Source organism: Orycteropus afer, unplaced genomic scaffold (genome assembly GCF_000298275.1).
Source record: "Orycteropus afer afer isolate SDZICR_OR568_19922 unplaced genomic scaffold, OryAfe1.0 scaffold00084, whole genome shotgun sequence".
Classification (NCBI taxonomy): domain Eukaryota; kingdom Metazoa; phylum Chordata; class Mammalia; order Tubulidentata; family Orycteropodidae; genus Orycteropus; species Orycteropus afer.
Window position 1 is genome coordinate 6,299,576 of NW_006921671.1, and position 21,025 is coordinate 6,320,600.

Genomic DNA, 21,025 nt, shown 5'->3' on the forward strand with positions numbered 1-21,025 from the left:
AGAGGAAGTGGGAAGAGAGCTGTTACATTGTGGGGAAGTGTAGTCAATGTCATGAGACAAAATGTGTATGAAGCGTTGTACGGAAAATAAATCTGCTCTGTAAACTTTCACTCAAATCACAATAAAAAATTTTTTTAAAAAAGCAGCAAATGGGAAGAGAGAAATTGGAGAGAAAAAGAACAGAAGCTTTCAATGAGTTTTTATGTAAAGGGAAGGAAAAAAATGAGGGAAGTAGATCAAGGGAAAAGTGAGGCCTGAAAGTTTTTTTTTTTTTAATTTCTACTAAAGATGGGAGAAATACTAGCATGTCAGACTGATGAGAAGAACCCAGTGGAGGAGAAATTGATGACGCAGGAGAAGGAAGAATTGTTGGAATAATGTCCCTGAAAGGGTGAGTAGGGAAGAGATCTGAGGCACAAGTGGAGGAACTGGCTTAGTTAAGAGCAGGAGCAGTTCATGGCAACAGAGCAGGGAGAGGATGTGAACTCAGATGCAGGAAAGACGCAAGATGATGTGGCTGTGTGAGCTTGTGATATTTTCTTCTGATGGCTTTCATTTTCTCACAGAAGTGGGAATGAAGCCATCAGGTAAGAATGAGGGTAGGGAGGCAGAGCTGGAGTGTGGGACTATAGAGAAGGGATGATAAGCAGGCCCAGTTGGGGTTAGTGATCTTGAATTTAGATGGCACTAGTCAGGGCTGGGTATCTTCTCTAGCCACATTAAGATACACAGGTGTGGGTGCTGGAAAAGAGAAAGAGGAGATAGACCAGAATTATGATTTTTACCACATGTTGTTGTTGTTATGTGCCGTCGAGTTGGACCCGACTCATATCAACCTCTCCTTGGGTTTCTGAGGCAAGTATCACTGCAGAAGTAGATCGCCCCCATCTTCCTTCCACGGAGTGGCTAGTGGGTTTGAACTGCCAGCCTTCTGGTTAGCAGTCAAGTGTTTTAGGCACTATGCTACCAGAGCTCCTGTTTACCACATAAGGGAAAGGTAAAAGAGAAAAAGGTAGAGGCAATGATTATGATACTGGGATATTGACATAAGGAAGGTGAGGTGGAAAGAGGAGACATGTAGGGAAAGGAAAGCAGTGAAAAGGTCTTAAGTAAACAAAAGCCCGCGGTGGGGTCAAAAGACTGTTGGATATGGAGAGGAAGTAAGTTGGAAAGAAAATAGTCAATGTAGTGTTAGGTGCCGTCGAGTCGGGACTCATAGCGACCCCATGCGCAACAATAGACAGAATATATGTTTACAACTGAGTCTATGGAGAGATTGTAGCTACTGGTAATGATTAAAAAACAAAAAAATCTAACACACTGCCGTTGAGTTGCACCCGACTCATAGCGACCCCTCCTTGGGTTTCCGAGATGGTATCACTAAGGAAGTGGATTGCCCTACCTTCCTTCTGAGAAGTGGCTGGTGGGTTTGAACCGCCAGCCTTCTGGTTAGCAGTCAAACGTCTTAGGCACTAAAACCACCAGGTCAAGGGAATAAACATGGGAGATCCTTTCATACTTCTTACTCCTTATTTTCTAATTCCAAAACCCATTTATTTCCATTTTATCGTACTGCTTCTCTCTTAATTAAAGATATGAGTTCACAGGGTTCTATTTTAAATGTGATGGGAAAATGACTTAAAATACATATGTTTACCATATGACCCAGAACTGCATGCTTAGGTATATCTTCAAGAGAACTAAAAACATATGTTTATATAAAAACTTGTAAAGGATGTTCATAGCATTTTCATAACCAAAAAGTGAAAAAAAAAACCAAAAAAAAAAAAAAAACCCAAAGAACTAAATTTCCATCAATTGATGAATAGAAAAATAAATAAAATGTGGTATATCCATATAACAGAATTTATTTAGCCACAAAAAGGAATGGAGTACTATTACATGCTACAACATGAATGGACCTTGAAAACATTATGCTAAATAAAAGAAGCCAGTTACAAAAGGCTTAGTATATGATTCCATTTATATGAAATGTCCAGAAGAGGCAAATCCATAGAGACAGAAAGCAGATTAGTGATTGTCAAGGGCTGAGGGAAGGACAAAATCAGAAATAACTGCTAATGGGTGTGAGGGGTCTTTTGGGGGTGATGAAAATGTTCTGGAGTTAGGAAATGGTCACGGTTGCACAACTTTGTGAATTTCTTAACACCACTGAGTTGTATATTTTAAAAGGTAAATTCGTATATATTTTTAAAACAACCCATAAAGCTCTGCATTTTGATCTGGATTTAAAAAACTTAGTTTTAGATCAGTCTTACCTTAGCAATGCAAGCTGGACAAAACCAGTCTCCGTCTGGGATAGTAGTAATCTTGGGTCTATGGCAATATGTGTGACAGCCTTTGTCACAGCCATCACAGAGGAGCAGCAGCTCTTCATTATCTCCCTTTCGACAGATCTGGCAGTACTACAATACATGAAAAACCATTTGAAGTTAACCCTCTGATTTGAATAATAGTTATTGGGATGTTAAACAAACCAGAATTCCTAATTTGTATTAGTAATGAACATTCCGCTTTGCTAACAAATATACAGTAGCCATACACATCTATGTATCTCTCATTACACAGATATGGACCACATGACGGGGTGAGCAGTTCTCTTGGGGTCAATGCACATTTCAGGTACACCGCAAAGAACAAAGCTAGAGGTTGAATGCCTGCACACACTTCAGAAGCAAGTACACATTAACATATGAAATAATTAACATGACATTAGAGCACATAAAGCAATGAACAGCTTCAATATGTGGTGGTTTTTTAAAAAAATGTGTTTTATCTTTTGATTATTTTAGCATCCTCACGATATCCTGAGAAAGGAATAAGGGTTATAGTTATAATTAAATATCAAACGTGAGTCTCTAGTATTTGGATCAGAATTATATATAATAAAATATTCCCCTAGATTTTGACAAAATTATTCATCTATTTTTTGTTTTAAAAATGGTTTTAAAGTATTTGTATCAGGAAACTTTGAAAATCAAATCAACCTCAATCAAATATATATCACAAGTACATAAAATAATTTTTAAGGAAACAAACAGATACAAAAAATTAACAAAAACAATTTAAGAGGTCATGATTTATTTTCTAGAACTAAAAATAAAATTATTTCTCCTCCATTGAAAAGTTTTAGTACCATAAAGCTGAAGTAAAAACCAAGAAAAAGCCACTGCTGTCAAGTTAATTCTGACTCAGAGTGACCCAGTCTGCAAAGATTTTTTTTTAATGCATATTTTTTATGACAAATTTTACAAAGAGAAAGAAGGAAGGAGAGAGAGACAAGTACAAACTTTCAAGATGTGTTAAAAAGGATAAGAACTAACATTCTTTTCTGATATTTAATTTAAATATTCAGTCACAATAGAACACATCCTGTAACCAATATTTAAAATAATAAATACATTTAAACTAGCAATCATTTATACCAATTTAAATTTATGTAACTATATGATCTTAATAACAAGATAGCTTAACTGTTTAAACTTAATGTTTACTTTTCAATACAACATTAAATCTTAATCTGGGAAAGTTTAAAAAAGTCTTGTCTAACTCAGTGTGCTGCTGGTTGCTGTCTAGCTGATTCTGACTTAGGTGACCACATGGATGCCGAGGAAAACTGCTCCACAGGGTTTTCAAAGTAGGTACACTAGGGATACTTTAAGAATCCTATCAAAATGCCAAATACATATTATTCAACTTAACAAATATTTAGAAAATATATTTAATATATGAGTCAGGGCTGACTTGACGGCACATAACAACAACAACAACAACAATTTAATATATTAGCAATATTAAAACTGGCATGTATGTGTACCAAGATTAAAAACAGCACTACAAGCTTAACATTCCAACAAAAAGTATCTATCTTATGACCCTTTCTATTATCACACTGAATTCCTTAATATGTTGTTAAATTAATTATACCTCCAAAATTGAGTATAACTTCAAAATGTTCCCTGTACAGTTACTGACTGAGAAATAACATTTGGAAGGTTATATTTAAGCCTCTAAAGTGATAATTATAAAGCAAATAATAATTTAAAAATAAGATTCATGTCATAAATAAATTCTCACTGTTTTCTACAATAGACAACTAAAATACCACAGTCTTAACTTTCATGGTTATTATTAAAAAATACAACTGTTTTCTAATATTAAGAAAGAATGACAAACATCAAACTCATAACTCTTGAAAATCACAGGAATAACACAGTATGTTAAAGCAACTACATTAATAGTCCTTGCAACTATACATAAAAATTAGTGAATGTTGCCTAGTACTTAAAATTAACAATAATATAAAGCATACTCTAGGTAGAGAATTATCTGAAGACAAATTATGACATCTTCCTCTTTCCTGGTAAACTTGCTGTCTGACTAAGGGGATGTTTTTAAAGATATTGAGCACTTTAACATTTAGACATTATATATAGATCATTATAGACACTTCTAAATTTCTAATTAAAGGTTACAAAAGGCTCATTAATTTTAGAGTACAAACCTCTGTCTCTTCTTAGGGATGTTTCATAGCAAATAATGTGTTATTAAACTTTTAAAAAAGATTGTGGGAGATGTATTAATAATATGGAAATAGTTAATGAATTTGTGAAAATTGAAAAAAGCTTTAGATTACAGAAAATAAGCATACTGATACAAATGCAGATTCCAGTCCATGTTTTGGGTTTCTGTGTACAGGTTTATAGCAAAACTGACCAACTTGTGAACTTGTGATGACTGTTTCATTTTGATGTAGGAACTCAATCTTTTTTTGATGATTACACCCTAGATTTCACCAAAGGTGTTCAAGATAACTTTTAAACTAATTTCAATTATGATTTTTAAAAGGGCAAACTGTAGAAATCTTATCTAGTAAAAATGCTATCAAATGAACTGACAATGCCTTAAAATTTATGGTAAATTCTAAAATGCATTTGGAAAAACCTAAATTTGAGCATACAATGAAAATTATAAAGTCATTATTCTGTGGAAATTTTAGGAAGAAGTAAATGAAACACAGAAGAAACCATATTTACTTGTACAGAATGAATCAGACCTTAAATAGTATAAACATAGAGGTAAAAATTAAGAGGAAAATGTTTTAAGGATCACTTCTTTTCTTCAGGGAACAGTTATTTCAAGGAAAGGAATTTAACTCAAGCTATTCTTGAAATGCCTGATTTTAAAGCTAGTCTGAATTCTATAGTTAAAAGGTGATTCATATAAGTCCACATATAATAATAATAATAATATGTTGTTGTTGTTATGTGCTGTCGAGTCAGATCCGACTTATAGTGACCCCTTCTTGGGTTTCCAAGGCAATATCACTACAGAAGTAGATTGCCCAACCTTCCTTCCGAGGAAAGGCTGGTGGATTTGAACCACCAGCCTTCTTGTTAGCAGTCAAGTGCCCTAGGCACTATGCTACCATAGTTCCCATGTAATAATATAATATAATTTATTATATGATTTATATCATATATATAATATATGCTCTAAAAGAGGTAAGAGGGACAACTCATGCATGATTTAATAAACACTTCTCTGGAAAATATATGAAATACAGCTTTTTTCAAAGATACATTATTTAGGTGCCTGGCACAAAGTAGAGGCTTACTATTGGTAATAACTGATTGAACTTATAACAAAGAAAGTGAAAACCCAGTTTTAATTATCACAGGAAAGACTGAAATGTCTAGTCTTCGTGTTAACAATACCTGAAGCCAATAAAAGATATAAATGCACAAGCTGGCAGAGCTCTCTAGTTTGTATTTATTAATCTATGTATTTCTTGGCATTTAAAAATGAAAATTGGTAAAAACATAAGACATTTTAGGAATGCAGTGAGTGTATTAGGTGATATCATCAACTGGAATGTTATAGGTAGAAAGGCCTTAAAAATATTAAAAATAGTAGATTAACAAGTAATATACTGACGGGAGGTAGAGAAACAACTTCAGTAAGAGTCATAAGCCATATTCAAAGGAGGCAGATATAAGATTTAAAATAATAAAAGATAACATATTTGGTATCTCAAAAAGCTCAGTGTAAGGAAGAAAACGTCCAAATATACAATATGTAAAAATTAAGCAAACTGTCAAATATAATATGTATTATTTTGACAATAAGTAATAGATAATTGAGAAAGATCTGGAGTTTGGGGGGAAAAAAGGATAAAGTAAATTAGTTATAGTATTTCTTAAATAAAAACACTTACAACTTTCATAATTGATTTTTCCCATGCTATTGATTTCTGTAACTGCTGAATGCACAGAGCTACCTGTGCAGCACTGCGAGCTTCTGATAATGCCCTTCTCCAGACCCTGAGCCCTGGAGCAATATCCTCTTCAATTCTGCATTGAAATATAGAAACATTAAGTAGGTCATGTCTACATTTATGGTTACTGAATGTGAAACAATCATCACACTGAAAGCCAAGCAATGACAAAAACATGTAACAGCCAATAAGTATAAGGTTTAAGCAACTAAATTTGTGGCTACGTGCCTCAAAGCTTAGTCATAACCAGGTAGGATCACTTTGCAAGGATTATCAACGCACAGAACAAAAAAAAAAATGTTTTTACAAAGCATCATGCAATAGCATGATCCATATGGATCACAGACATACAAGAAGATACATAGATAACAGGCAATAGAAGATAGGCTCCAATTAGCAAAGAAGCACAATGATTTTTCAAGTTAATCTCAATAACCTACCCGTCACCATCACCACTAACGGATGGTGCAGGAGCAGGGACAGTAACTGTGCCCACATTATCCAGTTTGATCTGAATGGTGGTACTTAAGGGGCTCTTCAGATACCTTCTTTCAATGTTCCGCTCCAAATCAGCCAGCCTGGTTACAGCTATATCTAGGGGGTTGTCACTCTTCCGTTCTAGTGCATGTGCACTGCTTTCTTCTTCGCCAGTAAATTCTCCATCATGTTCCTTGCACAATTTAGTTAATGACTTATGTTCAAAATATACCAAGTCCTCCCTTTCTGATGCAGGCTCTGGACACATCCAACCCTATATATCAAGAGAATAGTGTTATTACTGTTTTCTCTCAAAGTGACTGGTGGGTGAATTACCTTTACTTAAAATACAGTAACAATATCAGCAGATCTCAAGGAGCTTTACTAAAAGCTTTTACTTTGTGTTTCCTAATGCTCGGCAGAAACAAGGAAAAAAAAATTAAAACAGCTGTAAGAAAAACTTGACAAGGAAAATTTAACAGCTTTTGATATTATGAAAAGTATAATAAAAACCAACAAAGTACTCCAAAGGATTTTTGACTGAGATGATTATTCATTTCATGGGATCACTGAAATGGAAATCTTTGGTAGCCTCTGACTCTTGTTCTTCCTTGACATTTCTGTTCCTTCCACTACTCTTCTGTGTAGGTTCTTTTACTCACCATTTTCCTTTGACCACAGGAGTCTTGCATAAGCTGTTACCTTTGCTTTATAGTTTTCTGTGCTCTTCTTTACCTAGTTAATGCCACTCATCCTGCAGCTCTCAGATTAAAAGTTACTTCCTCAGGGAATTAATCCTTCCCTGACCACCTTGGATTATAGGTTCTCAAAGAATATAATGCTCCATCGCTTTGTCATGGTTGCAACTTTATACTCATGTTATTATTTGATTAACATCTTTCTATTTCTAAATCCCATGAGGGCAAAGCCATGTCTGCTTTTACTCATTTTATCTCCAGCATGGGAAAGGCAAATAGTAGGCACTCAGTACATATGTTAATTGAATGAATGAATAACTCAACTTGTTTTTATTGATCCTGCAGCTCAAAACCTTCCAAGATTCTCCACTCTTTAACAAAGTTAAAACTCTTTACTGTGGCATTCAAATATTTCAATCTACCTCTCTCTCATATTCCCATTCAAGTATCTTATCCTGCAGTCAAATTATATGGCTTGCCATTTCATAAACACGTGTTTGCAGCTTCCTGATCCCAGTAGTTGCTCATGCTCTTCCCACTTCCTAGTATGGCATACCTGTCCTCTGACTGTCAAAAGCTTACTCATCTTCTCAAATTTCATCTCAACTTCTGCATGAAATCTTCCCTGATTGCCCAAACTTCCACCAGAAGTAGTGTATCTTTTAGCTAAATTCATGTGTACTCTGTACTTTTCTATGATGAGTTACTAGATTCCCCATATATTTGTACATGGTTTACTTCCTCTACTATATGGCAAGCTTTCTAATGGCAGGAAAGCCACTTTATTCAATTTTATGTCCACTATCTGATGGGTACTCAGCAAATGCTTATTAAATGAAAAACAAAATGAACATTATCCTTTATGTCAACTTTCTCTAAAGACAGTTATTTTATACGCTTATGTCTTGGGATCAGTTCTTTACCTTTAACTCACTGGAATATTCAGAATATCTAGAAAGGATGAATTATGAGCATTATGAATAAATGTATTAGGTATAAGTCATGTCAAATGAACTTCATTCTTGTATTTTTAAAAGGATACTAAATTGCTAAATCAAGGGAACTCTGTAAACATAGTACATCTTACTTTTTGCAAGTCAACTTACAAAACAAGAAAAAAAAAAAGGATAAGATTACAGTAGACACATCTGTTATTGTTGTTATGTGCCGTTGAGTCGGACCCGACAATACACATTCTTTTCCAGTGCAGACGGATCATTCTCCAGAATAGACCAGGTGCTAGGCCACAAAGCAAGCCTCAGTAAATTTAAAAACACTGAAATAATGCAAAGCATCTTCTCAGATCACAATACTATAACATCAGAAATCAATAATAGGAAGATTAGGGGGAAAAAAAATAAAATACATGGAAACAGAATAACACCCTACTTAAAAATGATGGGGAACAGAAGTAATAAAAAAATTCCTAGAATCAAATGAGAAGAAAAACACAACATACCCAAATCTTTAGGACATAGCAAAAGCAGTTCTCAGAGGTCAATTTATAGCAATAAATGCAAAAACAAAGAAGGAAGAACCAAAGCCAACACCTTAACTCAACAACTCCAACAACTAGAGAAAGACCAGAAAAAAAGCCTACAGTCTCCAGAAGAAAGGAAATAATAAAGATGAGAGGAGAAATAAATGAAACAGAAAAGAGTAAAACAACAGAGAGAATAAAGGACACTAGAAGTTGGTTCTTTGAAAAGATTAATAAAACTAACAATCCACTGGCCAGTTTAACCAACAGAAAAAGAACCAAAAAAACCAAACTCACGGCTGTCAAGTTGTTTCCGACTCATAGTAACCTCTCCTTGATTTTCTGAGGTGGTATTTCTACACAAGTAGATTGCCACATCAAGAAGGAAACTCCCCTTCAACTACATAGCTGCTTACAAGCAGATTCCACCATGGAGGTGATTATAATCTCATCATTGGGGAATAACTATATCCAGCTGCCAAGCCACTCAAAACCACAGCCCAGCTAAGTTGACACATAACCTTAACTACCACAGTATATATCATAGAGAGATAAGGACCAGGACACAAATAGATATATGCCCACCCATGTTAAATGCATCGTTATTCACAATAGCGAAGAGGTGGAAACAACCTCAGTACCCACCAATGGATGAATGGATAAAGAAAGTACACATACTAGTATGTGATACATACACATACTAATACCATGCACCATTAAATAATAATGAAGAATCTGTTAAATACTTCATGATGTAGATGAATTATGCTGAGTAAAACAAGTCAGTCGTCAAACCAAAAAACCAAACTTATTGCCATTGAATCAGATACGACTCATAGCGACCCCTCCTTGGGTTTCCAAGGCAGTATCACTATGGAAGTAGATTGCCTAATCCTCCTTCTGAGAAGTGGCTGGTGGGTTTGAACCACCAGCCCTCTGGTTAGCAGTCAAATGCCTTAGGTGCTATGCCACCAGAGCTCCAGAAGGACAAATATTGTATGAGTTCACTATCATAAAAAGTCAAGGAAAGGTTTACACATAGAAAGCAACATTCTCTGATGTTTATCAAGGAGAGCAAAGGAGGTGAGAGGAAATCACTAGCTAGATAATATACATATATTAATTTGGGTGATGTTGTTGTTGTTGTTATGTGCCGTCGAGTCGGCCCCGACTCATAGCGACCCCTCCTTGGGTTTCCGAGGCAGTATCACTACGGAAGTAGGATTGCCCAACCTTCCTTCCGAGGAGTGGCTGGTGGGTTTGAACCGCCAGCCGTCTGGTTAGCAGGCAAGTGTCTTAGCCACTATGCTACCAGAGCTCCTAATTTGGGTGAAGGGAAAGGCAATATAAGGGACTTATCAGCACAATAACACTAAGGCAAAGGATGACATGGAGAGATGCACAAGAGTTACAAACGACAATTGTAAATACTATTACAAATACCATCCTGCAATATCAGTAATAACAAACAATAATCTATGAGTGGATACACAGGCAAACAGGCAAGCTAAACAGGTACGAGTTGGTTAACAGGACTACACCCATGACCATACAGGTTTGGCATACAATATTTCTACATATATACTTATATGTGCTGTAATTATATCCTTGTAGATAGTAGAGTAATATATCAGACAGTATTTCACTGCTATTCATATGGTTTTTAGTGGCCAATTTTTTTCGGAAGTGGATGGCTTCCTTCTTCCCAGTCTGTCTTTGTCTGGAAACTCCACTGAAACCTGTACACCATGGGTAACCCTGTGGGTATTTGATATATCAGTGGTGTAGCCTCCAGCCTCACAGCAACTTGCAAGCCATCACAGTATGACAAACTAATAGACAATGGGCTCAAGCATAGCAGGGATTGTGAGGATGGTGTAGGACAAGGCAGTGTTTTGTTGTTGTACATAGGGTTGCTATGAGTTGGAGCTGACTTGACAGCACCTAACAACATGGGGCAAAGTTATGAAAATTTCTTAGCCATAACCAAATGCTTTGAGGCAATGAGTCACTGAGCTGGGGTCTTAGGACCACAGTCTTAGGGGATAGCTAAGTCAACTGACATTATATTGTTCACAAGTGCAATGTTATACATCCTACTGTTCTGAGTAGTGACTGGGGTCTAGCAAACTAGCAAGTGGCCATCTGAGGTGCAACTATTGGTCTTTCCCCATCTGAAGCACAGAAGAATGAAGAAAATCAAAGGTGCATGGAAAAACAAACAGTCTGAAAGACTAATAGACCATGTGAACCTCAGCCTCCTTGGCCCTGAGAGGAGAAGAACAAGATGGTGCCTGGCTACCACTAGTGACTGCTCTGAAAGGGATCACGATAGAAATTCCTCAGTAGAGTGGGGAAAAAAATGTGGAACGAAACTCAAAAATCTTAAAAGACTACATTTACTGGTGTGATGGATACTACTGGAACCCTCAGAACTATGGCCCTTAGTTACCCTTGAAGCCTAGAACTGAACTTAACTCCATGGCTCAACTTTTAGCCAAAGGTGAACAATAACACCAGGGAGATATGCACTCCTTAGAACAGTCAATCATATGAAATCAAAAGGGCAGCATTCACTCAAGGAGAAAGCTCAGAGGGTAGGAAAGGATAGAAAGAAGGACGAATGGGAATAGGAAACACAGGAAGGAAGTGAGAAGAGTGCTGTTACACTGTGGGGATTTTAATCAATGTAAGAAAACAAAATGTGTAGGAATCATTACACGGAAAACCAATTTGCTCTGTAAACTTTCACTCATATCATGATAAAAAGTTAAAATAAAAAGCAAGTTAACGTGAAGATCATTTAGTGTAAGGGCTAAATTTCTTCACATCAATTGTCTAATAATTGATCTTCACACTGATGATCCTATGTCATAATGGTTACATAAATTACATCCAAAATTCTCAATTTAAGAAGGCAGTGGAATGTGTAACCTAAGAGATCCAACAAACATGCTATAACAATTATGACATTAAATGGAATAATTTTCATTTCTCCAGAAAACTAACTTGTGGAAGAGTTCATTTGTGGAAAATTCCAGATAAATAAGGTGTTTGCATATACTGTTATAGTACTGGGAGAAAGATACATATAGTTTGCACAATAGATTTAGAAAATGATAATTAAAAAAATTTTTTTTCCTCCCCAAAGTTGTTATTGTGTTTGTGGTAAGAAAGAGATACTTCATTAGCTCTGGAAAAACTATATACATACATACATACATACATACATATATATATATATATATATATATATATATTTTGAGATCTTCAACGCTTCCAAGTGCCAACATTATACTAACTATGAAATGAAATTTTAATTACTGGATAGGATAGTATTAAGTCATAATTTAAAAATTCTAAATAAAAAGTGAATTATTAAATCAAATGAAATGGGGAATAAATTTTCTAAATCTCTGCAGGCATCTCTCTCTTTCTACTTATTTATCATTTATCCATTTATTCTCAGAAATACCAGTTTATTATCAGTTGAGAAAACCATTATACCCCTCCTCTTCACAAAACCAACAATTCTTGCACAAAGGTAAAGCTTTTCTTTTTGTCTGTGTATTGGAAGCCAATTTTGATCATTGCCTAGTCAATAAACAACTTTACAAATGTCTGTGAGGTGTGTGTTTGTGTGTATCATAACATATATTTGGGTATATCTGTATTGTTCTCCAAATTTAAACTATAAAGAGTAAAAGTCTGATATTTAACATGGCTTAGATATAAGGGAGTTCCTGATTCTCTATGAAACACTATTGTAGGAGTTTGATCGGACTTGTTCTACAGCATTACATTTCACATGGAGAAAACTGTAACATTCTGCAAACCAGAAATGATAGTTTTGAATACATTAAGGAGGCAGTAAGATTTAGTAAAAATAACACGGGAGTCTGGAGTCAGACAGACTTGGTTTGAATCCACATTTAACCATTTACTATATGGCCATGAGCAGGTTACTTATTCTGTGCTTCATTCTTTACCTGTAAAAGTAAAATTAATTCAAGACTGTTTTGGGGATTAAATGAGAGAAAAATTGAAAATATTTAGCATAGTACCTGGCATAAAGTAGGCATGAAATAAATATTAGTTACCTTCCATTATCCTAAAGATAGATTTTATTCCAAGTCAATTTTACCTTCACTTGCAAACTTGCTGATGCAACTCTCCTTTCTAGATCTTCTACCTGCTGAAGAATACTCAAATCCATTTCCATCGCTTGTTCTTCTACTGACCAGTTCTCCACAATATCTCGAGTTACCTGGTTTTCTTCATTTTCATTTATTTCAATAATAGCAACTATGTTTGAAAAGAAATTAATTTTTAAAATCCACTTTAATAAGTTTTTCCCCTTAGAGATTTTTCAAGGATGTGAATTCTGGGGGTAACAGGTACATCTAACTAAACACACATAAACATATGTGTGTACATGCAGGTAGCCTACTGTTAAAAGTAGGAATATTATTTTTTAAAAATACAAAACACTATGTCTAGAAAAAAACATTATGTGTGTGGGTATAAAAATTGTAAGAAATTAGTTTCAATGTAAGGAATATGAATAGTTACTGTTTGTTCAGTAAAACAAGAAAAATACCTATCAGTAGTAAATTAAGAATTAAGATATAGGAAATATATTTTAAGCTGAAAGAATTAAACTAAGCAAGAGAGCAGAAATCTCTTTAGATACATACCGTCTTTATTCTTGATGCAGGCTTGAGTAATATAATCCAAGTGTTTCTGAATTTGTTTTTGTAATGCTTTTTCTCTTATTCCTCTGAGATGTAGCACTTTGAGCAAAGCTTTTAGGTCCTCTGGGTCAATAATTCTCCACCAACCAAACTGCATTTCTATGTCAAAATAAATATGTAGATCTTTTACAAACATTTTGAATATAAAAACATGACACAGTGCAAATAAAGACCTATTAACTACATATAAACCATGAAAGATCCAGTAAAAACAGAAATCCATAATCATGAAATAAAGTAAGTGGCTGTGAACCATCTCAATGTACCTACCTTCTGGAATAGGTTTTGGACTAAGAAAATCTACTGGTTTTGCTACTTCAACAGCTGCAGGTTGAGTGGAAGAAACTTTTTCATTCTGTGGCACTGGAGATTCGCTTTTACTTGAAGCAACATTGGGAGTCAAGAATGAATTACCACTTCCTTCTGATAATCCCAACCCTGATCCCAGACTAGACAGAGGTGATGATGTAAATGGAATATTGGATGTGAGTACACCTGTGGGCCACCCACAAAATTGAAGTCCCATCATAGATACGCCACTTTTCACCTGCAAAAAGCAAAACATAATAAAAGTAGAATTATCTAAGAAGTTTGGAAAAATATTTAGAACCTGAAGTTATTTTTCAAATGCTGAAAAAATATTCTTTTACTTATCCTAATTAAAGGAAAACTAACTACAATAGCAACAATAACATTAAATTTCATGTTTTTATTTGCTCCTCGATCAAAGTATTTTCCCTTTCAGATATTCTGTAACAGCAACAAGTTTCATTAAAGAAGAAAATGCCTTAGCCTTAGACATAAGTTAGAAATCTGTAGTTCTCATAAAGCTTGGTGATAGAAATACTCTTTTTAGTTTTCAAACTGTGACAGGGATGATATTATAAATATTCAACTTATTGTACCTTGAAGGAAAATCGTGGTGGTCCTCAGGGGTCAAAGATTAAGTAAAGCAATGTAAAAATGAATCACAGTTAGCATTACTAACCTGAAGAGGTGATAAAGCAAATGGATTTAGGCCAATAGGATTCTGAGTGGAAGATGATCCAAGAAGAGGAGCTGGGGCAGGAGAAGGTGACTTAGGTGGTGGCTGAGACTGAGGGGCACTTGACATATCGGCATGGGTAAGTGAAGTGTCATCACAAGGTGTTCTTGGCAAAAGGCTAAACCACTGTCTGTTCTTCTCAGTTAGTGTTTTTAATAACTGGTCATTGGGGAGAGGACTATAGAACTTCCCTGGACCAGTACTGAACAGATTATTAGAGTCTGTCTTTTCCACACTGCTTTGTGTTGCTGTTGATTGAAGGCTGCTCAGTGAAGGTTTTCCACTATTTTGATAAGACAATGTGCACCCATTTGCACTACCATTTGGTTTAGGGGTCATAGAATCTGACTCAGGAGGCATCTTAGCTACTTCTAAAAGCTTGCTTAATTTGGAAAAAGAGCCAGGTTTTTGAAGAAATAGATTTGTGTTATCTTTTTCTTTAAAATCTTCCTTTTGTTCACAGTGATCTGTATTTAAACAATTTAAAGTGTCCTCAGGTGTCTCAAACACTTCTTCTTTGATCTGGATACTTTCTGCCTTTTTTAGTTTTTCTCTTTCTTTTGCAATTTCTTCTAGTCCTACAAAATTGAAAAGTAGTATGAAGTATTTCAAGCCAGGATTATATTTTATTGCTATCAAATTACACATAAAGATGTTAATGAACTTTTCCAGATTACCTGAAATTCCATTTTTTCTTTTTTACATATTATATTTTTTTATCTTGGGAAAATTAATCTATATTCATTACAAAAAATTAAAGTATGAAAAATATAAGAAGTATCCAAATCCCTGCTACACAGCAAAAATTACCATTAATATTTTTGTATAAATCCTCACAGGAGTTCTCTATGCACACACATACAGACTTAAACCTAAATAATTTTAAAAGAAAAGGAATATTTTACACACATTATTCTATCCCACATGTTTTAATGAATAATACTTAATGGAGGTTTTTATGTGTCAATAAATGCATTGTAAATTTTAATGTTTACATAGTATTTAATGGAATACATCAAATTTAAAAGTTCAACCTTCTACTGATGGACATTAAAAACCAATAAAACCCCAACTCACGGCCATTGAGTCAGATCCGACTCATAACGACTCCTCCTTGGGTTTCTGAGGCAGTATCACTACGGAAGTAGATTGCCCAACCTTTCTTCTGAGGAGGGGCTGGTGGGTTTGAACTGCCAGCCTTCTGGTTAGCAGTCAAATGCCTTAGGCACTACGCTACCAGAGCTCCTATTGATGGACATTGTTGTTGTTGTTGTTATTTGCCGTCGAGTCGGCCCCGACTCATAGTGACCCCTCCTTGGGTTTCCGAGGCAGTATCACTACAGAAGTAGGATTGCCCAACCTTCCTTCCGAGGAGTGGCTGGTGGGTTTGAACCGCCAGCCTTCTGGTTAGCAGTCAAGTGCCTTAGGCACTATTGATGGACATTAGTAGTGTCTAATTATTCACTATTATAATCAATGCTTTTGATGACAAATTTCCTTGTATTTGCATGTTTGGACTTCTTCTGATTTACTTCTTTAGGATAAATTTCTAGAAATAAACTTACTGATTCCTAAGATAGGTACTTTTCAGATTTTGAAATACACTGTTAAGCTACTTTCTAGAAAGTCTTAATACGCACACATGAACCAGAATGACATGAGGGTACTGTTAGCCTGCACCCTCAACAAACTGGATACTATCAATATTTTTTCATTGCCAATATCTAAGAGATAAAAATATAAATAATGCATTTTTTTGATTACTAGTATGGCTGAGAACCTTTTCATAGGTTTATTAGTAGTTCTCCTTTGTGAACTCTTGGTTCACATTTTTGTTCATTGTTTCAAAAAATAATTTATAATAGCGATTTTAAAAAATATGTATTACTTTATGTAATATATGTATTTGAAAATACATACTCATGATAAAATATTCAGTAGGGAAGGATATAAAGTAAGCTATGTCCTCAGTTCCCATTTTTATTCTTCAGAGGTAACTGTGGTTAACCTTATCTATATATCCTTCCAGAATTTTTTTTTTATGCATGTGTATATGTATATATCACATTTTGAACTCTTAAATAAATCTCTGTACCCCTTTGCCATTGACTTGATTCAGACTCATAGCAACCCTCTATGACAGAGCAGAACTGGTCCATATAGTTTCCAAGGAAGTAAATCTTTATAGAAGGAGATGACCGTATCTTTTTCCTGTGGAGCAGCTGATGGGTTAGAACTGCTGACCTTCTGGTTAGCAGCTCAACCACTGCACCACCAGACCTCCTTATTACCTAATAGAGAACACTACTACTCACTTTTCTGCAACTTAGAATAAAATCTAACTTCTTAACCAAGGCCTACAATACTCCTTATGATGTGCTTACTGAAAACCTTTACAACCTCTGTACCACTGTTGTCCTGGCTAACCTTGTTCCTTCATTCTTCTTTCAGCTTCTCAAACATGCTAAATTCTTTCCTTCTCAGGACCTCTTCACGTGTTCTTTCTGCCTGGGATACTGTTTTGCTGATTTGCTCTTTATCCTTCATGTCTCAGAATTAGTGTCATTTCCTTGGAGAAGTTTTCTCTGATCTACTATCTAAAGTAAGGGTCCCCTCCCAATAATCTTATCATTCTATATAATATTTCCTTTACAGAATTTACATTATTTATGACAATCTGTTTGTCTTTTTATTTCTAGTCTCCTCCCTACCCACACACTAAAATTTAAACCAATATACTTCACTTAAAGAAGAGTAATGTCAATCTTGCTTATTATTAGATCCCAAATGCCTAACATGGGGGTTGCTATAAAATAGGGTCTCAGTAATTATTTCTGGAATGAATAAAAGGAAGAATTTATGATTTTCACTACCACTATAACTTAGACAACTTTCCTTGGCAAAATATCTAACTCTACTTCATTGTTTGGAATGTTGTTGTTATGTGCCGTCGAATTGGATCTAACTCATCCTTGGACCCCTCCTTGGGTTTCCGAGGCAGTATTACTATGGAAGTAGATTGCCCCATCTTCCTTCCAAGGAGTGGCTCGTGGGTTTGAACCGCCAGCCTTCTGGTTAGCAGTCAAGTGCCTTTGTCACTATGCTACCAGAGCTCCCATTTTTTGGAATAGGTGCATAATATTCTATTATACAAATATATCATAATTTTTCTAACCAGCTCCCTATTAATGTTTGATATAGCTTTCACATGCTACTCTTAGAATTTTTTTCTAATCCAAATTGAAATCCTATACATCAGACTTAGGCTTTTGGTAAGATGGAGTAGCAGGGACTACATTTATCCTCCTGCATAAAATAACCAAAAATAGGCACAATACATGAAACAACAGTTTGAAAGAAACTGGGTGTCAGGCAACAAAGATGGAAAACAAATGAGGTGAGCCATATGATTGCCTCAGTTTACTGCCTTAAGATCATTTCTAGGCTACAGCACAGAGAAAGGGAACCCAGATGGAGACTGGCAGACTCCCTGAGAGGAGAAGGAAAGACCTGAAAGACCAGGGAGACCAAAGTGGCTACAGGGTCCAAGAAAGAATACTGGAGAGGAGGGGAGCCACACAGAGAAAGAATTAGAGATCTGCAGAAAGACCTCTTGGGTATTCAACTGAGGAATAATCAGTACATATGTGTGAGAAACCTACCTGAGGTCAGGGAAAGAAACACTCCTAAGGATGACAGTTGACAGTGTACCCCCATGGACTGGGAATAGTGCCTGTCTCTACCAGCCAGGATGGAAAACCACCGGATTCACAGGGCACCACTGAGTAGAGTAATAAGAAGGATTTTGCTTTCATTGCTGTTAGTTGCTGATGAATTGATTCCAACTCATAGTGGATCCACATGTGACACAGAAGAACTGCCCCATAAGGCTTTTTAGGCTGTAATCTTTACAGGAGCACATGGCTAGGACTTTCTCCCAGGGAGCTGCGGGGAGGTTTAAAGCACCAACCTTTTGGTTAGCAGCGGGGCACTTAAATGTTGTGCCACCAGGACTACATTTCTTCAGTAGAAGGAGTTAACTGTTCCAGGCCTGCCTATCAAATTTTAAAAACAAGATTCAAAAGGACCAAACTGTTTTCAAGTAACTTAAGTGTGTATCATTAAATAAAGATAAAGAATATTTATAGGGGAAAGGCATTCCATGTTCATGGATGGAAGGCTTAACATTGTTATGATGTTAATACTATCCCAATAAAAATCCCAACAGAAAGAAAAATCAGTCCTCAAAATCATATAGAATTGTAAGGGGCCTATGGTGGATCGTTTGTAGTGTGGGTATCTTGCACAACAAAAATTTAATTAAAATTCTTAATTTTTAAATTTAAAATTCTTAAATTTAATTAATATTTTTCCTAGGAGGTATTCAAAGTCTGATATGTTCTCATATGTGGAGTCTCTGGGTCATGTAAGTGGTTAATGTAATCAGCCACTAAGTGAAAGACTAGTAGCAGTTCAATTCCACTTATAGATGCCTTAGAAGAAAGGCCTGGTGATTTAATTCTGAAAAATCAGCCGGTGAAAACCCTATGGAGCACTCTGATACACATGAGGTCAGTGTAAGCCATAATCAACAGATGGCTACTGCTTTTTTTTTTTTTTTTTTAATTTCCTCTGTGTAATTGTTGATAATGATATTATGCAGTTTTTTTTAAAACCTGTGCATTTAAACTTTTAAATAGATAAATACTAAATCTAACCTTATGTTATTAAGAACAGGTTGTGCTTTTATAGAATTAAAAACAAAAAACTGATGAACAAGAAGGGAATAACGCATAGAGTTAATACTACTTTAATTATCCATTTATTTCATGGTAGTTTCTGCCAGTTGATACTTACTTATCTTTACCAGCCTTGGTTCTCAGACACAGTACTTGCTTATATTATACAATTACTTGCATGCTTTCATTCTTTGTCCTTTTTTGTTATATCTTTCAATTAGATTGTAAACTCTTTGTGGATAGGGAGAGATTAATTGATTTTTTAAAATATATATTTCTATAGCACCTGTTGTTGAAGTCGTTATGTACCATCAAGTTGTTTCCAATTCATAGTGAGCTCATGTACAACAGAATGAAACACTGCCCAGTCCTGTGGCAGCCTCAAGATCCCTACTATACCTGAGCCCATCATTGGAGCCACCGTGTCAATCCATCTTGTTGAGGGCCTTCCCCTCTTTTGTTGACCTCCACTTTACCAAGCATGACATCCTTCTCCAGAGAATGGTCCCTTCTGACACATGACCAAAGTAGGTCAAAGAAAGTCTGGCCATTCTCACTTTCAAGAAGCATTCCAGCTGCACTTCGTCCAGAACAGATGTTTCAGTTCTTTTAGCAGTTCATGGTATGTTCAGCACTCTTCGCCAACACCACCACTCAAAAGCATCACCTCTTCTTTGGTCTTCCTTATTCATTGTCCAGTGCTCACATGCATATGAGGCAACTGAAAATACCATGGCTTGGGTTAGGTGCATCTTAGTCTTCAAGGAGGTATCTTTGCTCTTCAGCACTTGAAAGAGGTCTTTTGCAACAGATTTGCCCAATGCAATATGTCTTTTGATGTCTTGACTGCTGCTTTCATTGGTGCTGATTATAGAACCAAGTAATATGAAGTCTCTGACAACTTCAATCTTTTCTCCGTCTATCATGATGCTGCTTAATGGTCCAGTTGTGAGGATTTTTGTTTTCTTTATATTGAGGTGTAACCCATACTGCAGACTGTAGTCTTTAATCTTCATCAGTAAGTGCTCAAGTCATCCTCACTTTCAACAAGCAAAGTTGTATCATCTGCATATCTCAGGTTGTGAATGAGTCTTCGAATCCTGATGCCACATTCTTCTTCATATAGTCCATCTTCTCAGATTATTTGCTCAGCATACAGATTGAGTAAGTATGGGGAAAGGATACAACCCTGATGCACACCCTTCCTGATTTTAAGCTATGCAGTATCCCCTTGTCATGTTCAAATGACAGCTTCCTGGTCTATATATAGGTTCCTCATGAGTACATACAACTAAGTGTTCTGGAATTCCCATTCTTCTTAATGTTATCCACAATTTGTTACGATCTACACAATCGAATGCCTTTGCAGAGAAAATAAAACACTAGTAAATATCTTTCTGGAATTCTTTGCTTTCAGCCAAGATTCAATTGACATTAGTTAGTTGTTTAGTTTCTCTGGAGCCGACCGCGGCCACGCTGCCCAGGGTTTCCCGGACCGGGTTTGCGCCGCTCAGCCCGGAGGCTCACGGGCTAG

At 35.8% G+C, this 21,025-nt stretch overlaps 1 protein-coding gene across 1 annotated transcript in view; it reads right to left on the reverse strand.

Annotated features, from left to right (window-relative positions):
- Positions 1 to 21,025, reverse strand: part of BAZ2B (bromodomain adjacent to zinc finger domain 2B) — a 240,788-nt gene that overhangs the window by 10,847 nt on the left and 208,916 nt on the right. Inside the window, exons 27-33 of the mRNA XM_042781069.1 lie at positions 14,696 to 15,330; positions 13,978 to 14,254; positions 13,651 to 13,806; positions 13,098 to 13,258; positions 6,739 to 7,049; positions 6,239 to 6,374; positions 2,280 to 2,426 (exon numbers count right to left, since the gene is read on the reverse strand). Coding sequence (XP_042637003.1) covers positions 2,280 to 2,426; positions 6,239 to 6,374; positions 6,739 to 7,049; positions 13,098 to 13,258; positions 13,651 to 13,806; positions 13,978 to 14,254; positions 14,696 to 15,330 — 1,823 coding nt within the window. The remainder of the gene's footprint in view (positions 1 to 2,279; positions 2,427 to 6,238; positions 6,375 to 6,738; positions 7,050 to 13,097; positions 13,259 to 13,650; positions 13,807 to 13,977; positions 14,255 to 14,695; positions 15,331 to 21,025) is intronic.